The 12,690-nt window shown below is 45.1% G+C and overlaps 1 protein-coding gene across 2 annotated transcripts; it reads left to right on the plus strand.

The window, feature by feature from the left end:
• Positions 1-1,091: 1,091 nt before the first annotated feature.
• ell2 (elongation factor for RNA polymerase II 2) lies at positions 1,092-12,690 on the plus strand (the record flags this gene model as incomplete). Of its 2 annotated transcripts, none has more annotated exons than XM_079748088.1 (12): positions 1,092-1,265; positions 3,461-3,508; positions 4,170-4,294; positions 4,456-4,619; positions 7,473-7,732; positions 8,222-8,346; positions 8,619-8,688; positions 8,881-9,652; positions 10,117-10,189; positions 10,508-10,679; positions 11,241-11,285; positions 11,720-12,690. In XM_079748088.1, the coding sequence occupies 12 exons, from the start codon at positions 1,092-1,094 to the stop codon at positions 11,834-11,836; spliced, it is 2,145 nt and encodes a 714-aa protein (XP_079604214.1). In that variant the 3' UTR covers positions 11,837-12,690. The 2 variants fall into 2 exon arrangements, with proteins under 2 accessions (XP_079604214.1, XP_079604215.1); XM_079748089.1 differs by having other exon boundaries at positions 11,723-12,690.

Below are 12,690 nucleotides of genomic sequence, written 5' to 3' on the forward strand. Positions count from 1 at the left end.
GTGTGTGTGTGTGTGTGTGTGTGTGTGTGTGTGTGTGTGTGTGTGTGTGAGAGAGAGAGAGAGAGAGAGAGAGAGAGAGAGAGAGAGAGAGAGAGAGAGAGAGAGAGAGAGAGAGATGTGAGTAACCCTTTCGGGGGAAAGGGTGGGGTAAAACACTACGGTAATCTATTGGAATCACACAGGCCTTCCCACACCCTGCCTGAGGCAATATCACACCAAACTTACTGTCTAATCATGTCTTGGGGACTGAACGTGAAAGATAGTAGCTGCCTCACACGACACACTGGGTTTATATTGGATCCTACCATTCAATTCAACCAGAAATCATTACAAAAAACATATGCTGGATAAACATGTTTAAAGATGTTTGGTTTATTTGGCTAGGTCATAAGAGCTATTAGGGACCCACATTTAGCCAACAAGGCTATTGATAAACCATTCCTTATAAATGTATGTTTAGATAGTGTGACCTTTTTAATGACATTTTCCCTAAGTTGATTCAACTTGTCAATATCAAAGCAGAAGTTACAGTAGTTAAATAAGACAAGGAACGGTTATTATTATGTTGATGTATTCTACGTCGTGAAGTTGACCATTACTTGGTAGTTCATTAATCGAATGGGATGCAGCAGGTACGCGTGTCAGCCTCACTCCAGCTGTTAACTTTGCCGTGAGATAAGAACCTCACGACGGCACGCCTGGCATGAGATGCTCCAAATGAGCGATAACGACGGGTTACATGGGTTTAACGTCGAGTGGCGAGGTAGTTGCCGGAATTTCCGATATCGAGGTATCCGTTTCCGTTACATGTTTTTATTAGTGCTTTACCCAATTTTTGGTCCAAACTCAATATTTATTCTTGTTCTGGTTGTTGTTGTTGTTGTTTTTATTTTTGTTATTCTTACCATGTTGTTATAACTCTTGCTCCTGGTACTGTAACCTGGACGAACGAAGCTCATAGGAAGTAAGATACCAGTTATTGCCTGCCGGAAGTCCAGGATAACGCTTTTCAGGGGGATCCTCTCTCAGCCTATGAGTTGTGAAAGTCCCTCCCAGCAGCCGTGTCGGGAAGGGGAGTCGAGGTCTGCTAAATGATCCACCGTCAGAGGGACGATGGTGGAGGGCTGGTAAAGATGGCGGCGCTCTCCCAGGATGGGAGATATGGATTGAATTGTGGCCGAGGGAATGCAGACAGAGTGACCGTTTTGCATGTCAAATTGACCGAGACGGCTGCGAGAGCCATCGAGAGCCACCAAAACTGTAAGGTGAGTTAAGGACTCACTTGTCAGGGCTAATTATGAGTGCCACGGCTGCCTCCACCGGTGAGCAAAGTGCCACGCATAGCTAGGCTACTGAAGTAGCCAAGTTAGCCTGCCTGTTTCTACGTTTTCTCCCCCCAGCTCGCATTCAAATCCAAACGTCGGTCTTGGTTTGATCACCATATAAAACGTTACCAGTGCTTTAATGTCATAATCTGGCCGACTTTTAGCAACTGTCATGTCATATTTAGTCCTCAAAAGTGTTAGATTTGATCACCCAGCATTAGCTATAACGCTCTGCTGGCCAAGTACTTTTTTTTTTCTTGGTTAACTATTTTGACCAAAGAAGGAGTTATTAGTAGCTGTTCCAAACTGAGTAGTATTCAGGCACAAGTAAGGCAATCCCTTTTACATCCTACTCATTGATGCAACATGTATGTACATACGAAGCATAATATAAGACACCGGAATACAATATGTTAAAGATCAACTAAACTAAACTACCAGATGCCGTCAACAACATGAGTCACGACGACATGGATCAAACCTAATATATTTACAGTAGATGACCCACAAATCAAACATGTTGTGGGCTGATCGACCCGATTGGTCTCTTACTAACACCTAAACCTGTTGGACTTTTTTTTTTTTACATGGGAAAGCTCGCATATTAATAGCTCGACGGTTCAACCTCCAGGTTTAATTTAGATTCCACTTCGAACGTTAATCCCATTCCTCTTGAGGTGCTGGTCTTAAGCGTTTACCCACGATGGCTCTTTCAAAGCGTATGGTCTAATCGGCAATGTATCGATCTCTTCTATTTCACGAAGCTAGTATTGCATGATATCAAATATGTATATTTGCCTACCTCAACTTTAAAATCGGACATAATAAGATATCTATACAGACACTCAGAACATGTTATTTTATCTTAATCGAATGTCTTAATATAATATATAAAGGTTACTATTTGTATAACTAATATTTAACTGTACAAGTGGTATAACCTAACTTATTCAGGTGAAGATATTGCAAAGGGAAAAAAAACAAGCTAAAGCCAATAACAACAGGATTACATAATTGATCTACTGTGGTCATGTAGCAAAGCGTTTGGACCAGAATATTCAATGGTATGTGTCAGCTTTTATGGCACATGAGACAAAGGTATTGGATTGTGGAACTAAAATATTAGGACATGATTTGACAATCCCACACCTTATTGATATGTTAAGTAGGCTAAATCCAGGAAAGCCTTATTTACACATTATTTATATAAAATTCCCAATACAACCTTATTGAATGAGGTAAGTTGGGCTGCACATTGCATTGAACAGTAGCCTAGAATCTCTTGCTGACTGAGCAGCCAAAAAAACTGCCTGCTTTTTGTTTCTCTCGCCCTCTCAATTGTGTGTGTGTGTCTGTGTGCGTGCCTTTGCGCATGTGTGTGTAAGCTAAAGCTTTCTTTCTGTCGTTATGTGTAATGTGATCAGAACTATGTGCGTGGACTAGTAGGTCTGCAAGTGTATATTGGGGGATGGGTAAATCTTTGGTTGGATCCTGAAAAGCTAAGTAGCTAGGATGTAATTTGCCGTAGAACATTTTTGGAAGTTGTTGAACACTAATTCGGTTCACCTCTAGCTATTCTACCACAGCCACGTTTAAAATATTTTCAACTCTTGAGCCCTCTGAAATGTAGGCTGGTGTTGGTAAAAGTGCACATTCCACTCAGACCAGTTGACTCTATACTTTAGAGGCCTGTCATCCAGCCAGCTTGTTCTGCAGCTGAGCGAAGACCCAGCGAGCTCTGCGTAGCCGCTCTAATCTACAGGGTCACAGAGGAGCCACTGCCTGTTTGTGGCAGTGAACTCTGTTTCAAGAAAACACCAGCGCAACGTTTGCAAACACCACAATTGCACACTTCAGAAACATCAATTTCTAATGCCCTACGCGTCCTGCCTTTTTAAAAAATGGATGTCAAACTACTCGAAACGAACGGTGTAAATATCTGCCATGGCTTTTAGGTTCTGTACTCCAATCCGGCCCTGCATTGACGTTCTTCTGTAAAGTTTGAGATAATGTTAAAGGCATGGAAATAATGCCTTTTAGGTTCCTAATGTTATGTAATGAATTTGCTTTCTGTAGCCGGCTGTACTTGGTGACCCCTGGTCTTGCGTGTCCTAAACTGGCGTTCTCTTTTTCAGAATGTACCTTCTTTACGGCCATTAATACAATTCAAGGGACTGCAAGGCGTAAGTATCTATTTCTTCTCTCCTACATGAGTCTCATAATAAGCCTTTGCCCAAGTGCTATAGGTGTATCTTCCATGTGCTTATTGGTGAACATTTTAATTATTTACACCATGTTTCCCCAATGAACAAAAAAGGGAAATGAGAAGCATAAGACATACGATTGTGGACACCCATTGTACGAGGACGTTAATATTTTTTGATGGTTAAAGTGCTCACCCATGAGCTAATATTGTTTCATAAGTTATTTGATGTTAAAACCAGTAGTATTTATTGACACACACGAACAAAAAGTGTGGCTGATGGCCCTGATTTATTAATACAACATTTATCTCGCGTCTACACTCGCATCCAGCCACGCACGCACTCTGTAGTTGTCTCCAAAGATGTGTCATGCTAGCTCCCATGCTTTCCCTATTCCGCCTCATCTCTGAGCTGTAGAGCAAGCCAGAGGTATGCACACACTACTGTAAGGAGATCCTCTTACTTGAGGCAGTCAACACTGTGGCCTAGTCTGGAGGTGCTTTTACAGATGGTCACGTTTAGTATTCAGCAAACGCATCACAAATGAACTCCTTGCAAACGACCAGGGACAACATGAGCACCTCGGACACCTCAAAGAAATGAAGACCTGTTAATAATTTTCATTATGTTTTTCTTTCAGTGCATTAAGATTCCCAGGACAGATTCCCCTTCAGACGCCTTCCATAATTTTGAGTTTTACTTGTCTAATGTTGGCAAAGACAACCCTCAGGGAAGCTTTGAATGCATTCAACAATATGCAACAAGGTAATGCTATTCTTAAATGTCAATGTCTTCCTTTTTATGAGCCTGTTTTTCTAGGTTGTCATTTAGGCCTGTTATGTTTTTTTTTGGCACGGCTTCTGCTCAGTTAAATGTATTTTCATGCTCCAATCTCACCCCTCTGCTTCCCCCCCATGGGTCTCTAGCCTGGGAGCCTCCCACCTGGCTTCCATGGGGACAGTACAGGACAAGGTCACCGTGTGTGCCACAAATGACTCGTACCAGGTGACCCGAGAACGCATGACCCAGGCCGTTGAGGATACACGTGAACGCGGGACCAAAGTCATCAAGCCTGGGGGCAAGTACCGAGGTAGGTCCCTCCTTTTATTTATTTTACAGATTGTCTCATCTCATACACGCACAATCCGCACACCAAGACCACCCACAACTTTCATATATTTTTGGAACTCACAAATAGTTGGTTCCTGCTACCTCTTAAAAAATAAAGAGAAGCAAATGTTGACAACCCATGGCCCCTCAGACTTTTGCAGATTAACACACTTGACTGATAAGTTCCAGGGCAGGCAAACGAAGCCTTTCTGGGTTTATTGACATACAGCCAGCTAAAACGCTAGTTAAATAACCTGAGTCTCTCTCCTTGCACGCTCTTTCGTTGTCCAACAGCCACCCTGGTGGTTTGAGTGTTCCCCTGGTACCCAGATACATATAGATATCTGGTGGTTTCCTCTCCACATTAGCGCTCTGCTCTTGGTTCAGGGTCAGGCACATGGAATAGTAAAAGTAAATCTTTGCTAATCTAATTTGGGTGGTCAGTTCACCACATCCGTTTCCACACATCAGATCTGAATTGGCGAGGTTGGGAAATTGGCACACGTAGTGTAACTACTGCGTCTGTTTCTGAATTTTGCCTTTCCTTGACCCACTGGGCGAACACTTATGTACCACAATAAAACATAACTTCTTAGACCTTATCCTAACGGCCGATATCCCGTTTTGAATTGTTCCCTGCCATGTAACGTTACATGAACAGTAGGGCCCACAACGTTTGGCTTGCTCTCCTATTTTATTAATTGTTGGAAATATAGAAATAGCAGTTGAATACAGGACATATTCTTTTATACAAACTTGCTTTATTTGCCATTTTATAAAATGAATGGCTTCAGTCATCAACCATTGATTCACCCTCACATAGTGAAGTACAAAATAACCTGTTTCTTTGACATGCATGCGTTTTATCAAAATGCAAACGCAACATTTGACATCTGAAACTAATTGATAGGATACTTTTTAGGAAAGATTCACTGGAAGGCTGCGGTGTGGCCTTTCTAAACTAACAGTTTAAATGTGAACGACCGTCAGCAGAAGGTAATTATTTTTCGTATCGCTCCCAAAACAAGAAAGATTAGTTGAGGCTTCCCAGAAGGTTGCACTTTTTTGCCTTTGGGGATCTATTTGCATACGCTAGCCCTAATGGAAACTGTGAACCGAGAGGACCAGGAGAGGGGTGTTACAGGGGCATGTAGCAGCTGGCCCTAGAGCGAGCACACTGTAATGTCAGTTCTAAAGAAGCCGTATGCTCGTTTCTTTTTCTTTTTTTCTTCCTCTTAGGACTTTTTCAGGTATCTGCGGTAGCTGGTACAGGCGAGAACAAGCTCCGCCCCCAATCTCTATATTAAGGTTCAAATGCGTTTTAAAGTTGCACTAAACCAGTAGTAGTGCTTTCAGTATTGTGGTAACCCATGTAGAAGGGGAGGTGATTGGGCTTTTGAGTTGCTGTAGAGACAGCTTGTTTACTCCTTTATCTTAGTTCACCGTGTTGAGTCACTACTCACTAGGCTCAATATTTATGAAGGAGAAAGCCTTTTAGCAGCTGACGCAAGTAATTCACCTTCGACAGTCTGTCACCCTGTGAGACAGCGAATCCCTGCAAATGGCGAGGGTACAGGCTGTCAAGCCACTGAGTTTCTTTATTCTCGCTCTCTTTCCATAATCTTTAAAAGAGCTTTACATTTCATAAGGAATCATAAGAGGTGTAGGGGAATCTATAATAGGTTCCAACAAAGCACTTGTGTTTTGGCCCCCATTGACACTTTGAATGAACATATTTCTGTCATCTGGATACGCGTGATGACTCAATGTGTGGATGGCTATAACATGCATTGCAATTGTAACGTGACTGGATCTTAATGCACGCGGAGAAGGCCAGATGTTGATTTACTCTGTGGATAAGGGTTTTGACAACATCCCTTTTTCATTTCTTTAAAACCCTTCTTTTGATGGTAACTTTTTGTGACGGGTCTCAAACTCGTTGCTACCAGTAGCCATAGTTGCCCTCTTTCCACATCCCATATAGGTTTCATGACACAGGTTATGAATATGCTGAATATATTCAGAGTCAGGGGAGAATGCACTGAAGGTTGATCGAAGCTAAACAGCTAATAGTTAATCATTATGCTGGATTGTACTGTTAATACAACCATGTCATGTTTTTGTTGCATTTTGTTTGTTGGTTATCACAGCTACATGGCAAGCCGTCTCTTAAGATGGTTGTTGACAGCCTTTTGGTTAACCTAAGTAAATAATTGAGCTACACATCATGGTTGCACAATAATTTACACTAGAAAAGTACTCAGAAGTCACAAATTTTGTCTTATCTGTCCTGTCTATGCATGGCAAAATGTTGTGTCCACTGCTAGTTGGACTATCAAAGTGTTGTTCATCCACCTTTAGGCTTTAGGGTGCTGTTCACCTATTGGCTTCTTTGCAGAATTACTGAGCCGATTAGTAGGTTTGCACAATAATCCAATATTATGTTTTATCAGCTTTGAATGGTATTGTAAATGATTGAATATGAGGTTTGAAAGATCGGGGAGAAAGGAAAACTAGTTTAAATGTTACCATAACTTGCGTTTCCATATACTTCAATGTAGTGACCCAGAGTTGGACTGTTTAGAATGTTTTTTTTGAATTCATAATCTTATTGGGCCATTTTTCAATCTTCCCTTTTATTTATGGGGATATTTTTCCATATCGCTCATCCCTGCTAAGGGTTATCCTTTGTTGGACGACGGTTTCTGGATCTTGGATGATATCAGTATTAGTGTTGGCTCTCTCTCTCTCTCTCTCTCCCTCTGACTGCTTCACCATGCCACAAAAAACCTGCTCCAACTCAGACCTCCATTTTGTCCACGGCGTCTCCTAGGAAAGCAAGTTCAGATGCGCAAGCCCGCCATGCCGGCGCCTGACGTGGTGCCCGAGCGCAAGCGGTCCACGCCCATCAACCCAGCCAACACCATCCGCAAGTGCCTTAGCAACAACCCCGTGTCCCAGCGGCCCTACCGCGACAGGATCATCCACCTGCTGGCCCTCAGGTCTTACAAGAAGCTGGAGGTGCTGGCCCGGCTACAGCGGGACGGCGTCAGCCAGAAGGACCGCAGCTCTCTGGGAAGCACCTTGCAACAGGTGAGTGGCCGGACGCCAGGGAGGCCAGAGGCTGACCGCGGCTGCCGTTGGGCGTGGTCTGATGGCGACATCACGTCACAGCGTCGGCGGTGTGCACTTACTTTTTCACTTCACTATTTTTCACTTTAGTTCTGTTCGGAAGATGATTTTGAAATAATAATTGCTTCCCTAATCATTGAAAAAGGGATTTAAATCAATTCTTCATCCAAAGCGACTTGAGTGGAAATCCCTTCTGGTAATGGTGGGGATTTTAGCAATAAACCCCAGGAATCATTAAAGCGTATAATGCAAATCACCCTGAGAATGACCATGTCCGGACAAGAAGGCCCTCTTTTCGCTATTACTGCGCACAGAAGTCTGGTCATTGCAGATGTTGAGCCCGCAGAGGAAGTGAAAGGTTTCTAGTTAGTAGGTCACAAAACTGAGGCCGAACAGTTTGGCTTTCATAAGCCTTGATCAAATTGTGTGTTTGTTTGGTGTGTGAAACAGGTGGCGAATCTGAACCCCAAAGACAACTCGTACTCCTTAAAGGACTTCATCTTCCGTGACATCCAGAAAGACTGGCCCGGTTACTCTGAAGACGATAAGGTCCAAGTGGAGCGTAACATTATTCGGTACAAATGCTCTTCTTGACCCACTTTGTATCTGCTTTATGGTTGAACTTATTCCATAGTATTTGGTCTACTTGTTCTACTTTCTACAACCAATGATTGTTTGGAAAATAGTTCAGAGGTTAAACCTTCTAGCTCTTTTTTCCAATAGTTTCTGATCATCACCGGAACAAGTGCCTTGCTTTTTCTGGCAACCAAACCTGCAGTTCTTCCTGTGATATAAATCGATGAGTAACTCTGAGCATGTCTTCTGTCTCTGCTCCTGTGTCCAACAGTAAACTGGGTCTACCTGAGCCACTTCCATCCAGCTGTTCTCCTAAAGACAACCTCACCTTGTCCCCACAGGTATACACACACACACACACACACACACACACACACACACACACACACACACACACACACACACACACACACACACACACACACACACACACACACACACACACACACACACACACACACACACACACACACGGAACAGACAGATGTGCCAAACTGGGAGTTTTGCCGTCAATGTGTGCTATGCTCTTTCAGAAACGACCGCCGGAAGGAGACTTCATCGACCCACTCGCCCCCAAGAAGCCTCGCATCTCCCATCTCAGCAGCCGGGGTCCCGCCACGCCCTCCACCTCCTCGGACCGCCCTCGCGAGGACGAGGGCTCCAAGCGCCTCTCCCTCCCCCCCGGCGTCATCTCCGCCCCGCCCACGCACCTGCCGGCGTCCTCCCACCACCACCACCACCACCACCACCAGCAGCCCAGCCCGGCCTCCCACTCCAACTCCCCCAGCACCCCCGAGGGCTGCGGCACCCAGGACCTGCCCCTGGACCAGAGCTCCTCCTGCAGGGACCCTTCGCCGAGCCCCACCCGTAGCCCCCCGCCCTCTGACCGGACCCCGCCGGACCGCTGCCTGCCGCCGGGCCCCCGGCCTGCCGCCTCCCCTCCCCCCCCGCGGACCTCCCTGACGGTGAGCTCCACCGTCATCGGCAGCAGCCCGCTCCCGTTCAGCAGCACTAGTAAGAAGCCCAAGAAGGCCAAGAAGCACAAAGAGAAGGACCGAGAGAGGGAGAAGGGGAAGCGCAAGGAGAAGTCCAGCTCTGGGCCAACTCCCACTCCCACTCCCAACCCCACGCCTCTTCCTCCTCCTCCCCCTCCTCCTGCCCCCCCCCGGGTGGTAGAGCCGCCGCCCGTAGAGCTGCCTCCTGCAGAACAGCCTCGTGTAGAGGAGGTGCAGAGGCCCAGGAAGAAGCCTCGTGTGGACAGGGAGGAGAGGGAGGACGTCACCAAGCTACCGCATAAAGACAAGGGTGAGACGTCCGACCTGGCCGCCCTCATTTCGTGACGCTCCTGTTTTGGATGCATTGGTTTCCGCGGCATGTGCGGCTGTTGAGCACATGAGCAGCTTTATTGTTTTCCCCGTTAACTGTTTTATTTTTTACTTGTCTTCAGGAGGCTGTTTTCCATTATTCAGACGTAGAAAATCGTGTTCAGAATGTTTATCAGTCTGTCCTCGTACATTCAACATGTTTCGTCACATTTTATTGCCCTTGCAAAACTGTCAACATTTTTGGATGGATCAGATCTAAATCATTTTCAGAAATCACATCTAATGCAGCTGCTTTCAAGGCCGATTCTGCATAATGGTTATTCATAGTAACACCTCTTTAGGAAATAATGCTGATCCTGCGTTTATTCAATTAAACCTCAATGCATGACTCTGGAACAACAATATCCCCAATTCTAACCCTGTGACCCCCTCCCAACCCAACAGATTCCTCTGAAAAAGGGAAGCCGGTCCATTCCACAGACATTACTCCTCCCATCGTGGTGGCCGAGTATCTGAGGTGAGCTCCCATGGGATTCCCGCCCCCCCGTACCAGAGGCCAACGCAGCTGCACTGCAGCGCTCTTTATAGATTCTGTATTTCTCATCGTACATCTGGAACTGGGTGGACTTACCCAGGGGTATAGGATATATAGGGGTAGCTTTTTATTGACGAGTAATTGCTACTCAAGATCACACCTTCTAGGTAAATGGGGGGACCCTTTTTAAACGGGTCTTAACACATCAGAGAGCACCTTTACCACGGCGTCTATACATTTATCTTAAACCTGCTCATCGAGTTTTACGGCTTGAGCAATTGTTTGTGTGTCTGTTTGCAGCAAGTACACGCCACTGCTATCCCTGGACCAGCGGCAGAACTACAAGGACGACTTCAACGCAGAGTATGACGAGTACCGGGTCCTGCACGCACGTGTGGAGAGCACAACTCGCCGCTTCACCCAGCTGGACGGCCAGTGCAAGAAGCTGGTGCCCGGCACCAAAGAGCACCAGGTCAGTGCGCAACAATCTGCTGTTTGGCCTTCTGGGTTCATTCAGTCATGTGTGCGATGTGAGTTTATGTAGCACTATACTCAAAGCGCATATCATTTATTACTCACATTCACCCATTCATGCACGCATTCATCCACAACGGCAGTGTCAGAAATGCAAGGCCCAGCAGGGTCGTCAGGAGCTAAGGGTTCAGTGTCTTGCTCAGGGAAACCTCAACACTCCACTAAGAGGAGCCGGGGATTAAACCAGTGACCTTCTGGTTCCCAGGGGACCAGCTCTTACTCCATGTAGTGATGAGGCACATCTTTGCATGTACATTCATTTAAAAATGCTTACTCACTTGAAACCGATTTTGTAAAATGTTTTTATTGCATAGGTGGTCTTTTTATTTTTTACTGCCAGTCTTTCAACATCTGACTTTTCGTGCTCTGTGTGAAACGTAAAATCTACACCTCATTCACATAGTAAATAGAACATATTTTCACTGTAGTGATTGAACTCTTTGGAGAGGCTTTATGTTTTATTACAAAAGGTGATGATTCTTTGTTTTTTATTTTGCAGAAGGTACACGATGAAGTCCTGAAGGAGTACAAAAAAATCAAACAAGTAAGTCATTGAATAGATGTCTGTAGTAGATGATTAAAGGTAGAACAACTAAAGGATTCCTCTGGGAGAATTGTCTTCCTGGAAATGGGCATATAGCCACTGGCCTTTTGCTCCCCTAGGTGTCCATTTTTGTCAATCGGTCTGTATGCTCGGCTATTTCATTTTTCTAGACAAGCAGTAGAAAGGGATTCTAGAGGATGTGAATGTCTTACCTCGTGCTCGCAATCTGCCTCCCCACGACCTGACACAGATATTTCAGGAAGAACTCTGTTATAGTCAAATTGATTGTGCGGGTGTGATCGGATTCCGTCCCCCCAGCAAGCCGTTTGTATGTAGTAGAGAACCGCGGAAGTGGATAACGCTCTGCCACATGGGGCAGGTGAAGTGTTCTGCGGCGTGGATGCACTGAGCGTGTGTGTTCTGTTCCCTTGCAGCAGAGCCCCAACTACCACGAGGAGAAGCAGCGCTGTGAGTACCTGCACAACAAGTTGGCCCACATCAAGCGGGTGATCGCCGACTTTGATCACCGCCGGGCCCAGGCTTGGAGCTGAGATGGGTGCTCCACCTGCCGACTGTCCCCATACATTTTCACTAGATCAGTATTGAGAGAGAGAGAGAGAGAGAGGAGTGCATTGATTGGGGGAAGAGAGGGGGAGAGAGGGGTATCCAAAACGGCTTATTTATTATACCTCCTCTGTTACTGCCTCTCTTATCAGCACCCCTCTTGCCCACATTTTATCATCAAACCTATTGTCATTCCTTCCCTCTTTTGTCACCCTTTTTGATTCCACGCATGTCCTGCAGTTCTCACCTTTAAAAAAAAAAAGCGAAAGAAAAAGAGCCCCTCCTTTTCAGTTCTTTTTTGTAATATATGATTTAAGTAAAAGTCTCTGCTGGATTTCTGGACCACTGAACCAGTGAAAGGATCGCCATGCATGAGGGACAGGGTTTGGGGAAATACGGAACTCTTCTAGTCTTCTGAAGGACTTTATCTCAAGACATAAAAAAAGAACAAAAAAATGTATTTTTCAGCAGCAGAGTAAATATGAACCTGTATTTAAGTAAAAGTTGAGAGGGAGATCTATTTATTTTGAGACTCGCAGTGAAAGAGCAAGAGTCTACAGATGATTTATTGTTTAAAAAGAGAAAAAGTTAAACTTCTGTCAAAACCAATGCAAAAAATGACCATGGGCCTTATGTGTTTGACTTTCTGAAGCCATTTTGCACGCAAACATCCATATGTCATGTCAGCTCGCAAACGTGGCTCCACTGCCTCGTTTTCCTACCCCGCCCCCTCCCCCATTCCTTAGCCTTCACTATTAACTGTGCTGGACTATCTTCCTCTGCTCCAACACATCGAGTTCTGAGCGGGACAGGAAAGGGAAAATGAGATTAGCAGAACAAA

This window comes from Pollachius pollachius (assembly GCF_949987615.1).
Source record: "Pollachius pollachius genome assembly, chromosome: 12".
In the NCBI taxonomy this organism is placed as follows: domain Eukaryota; kingdom Metazoa; phylum Chordata; class Actinopteri; order Gadiformes; family Gadidae; genus Pollachius; species Pollachius pollachius.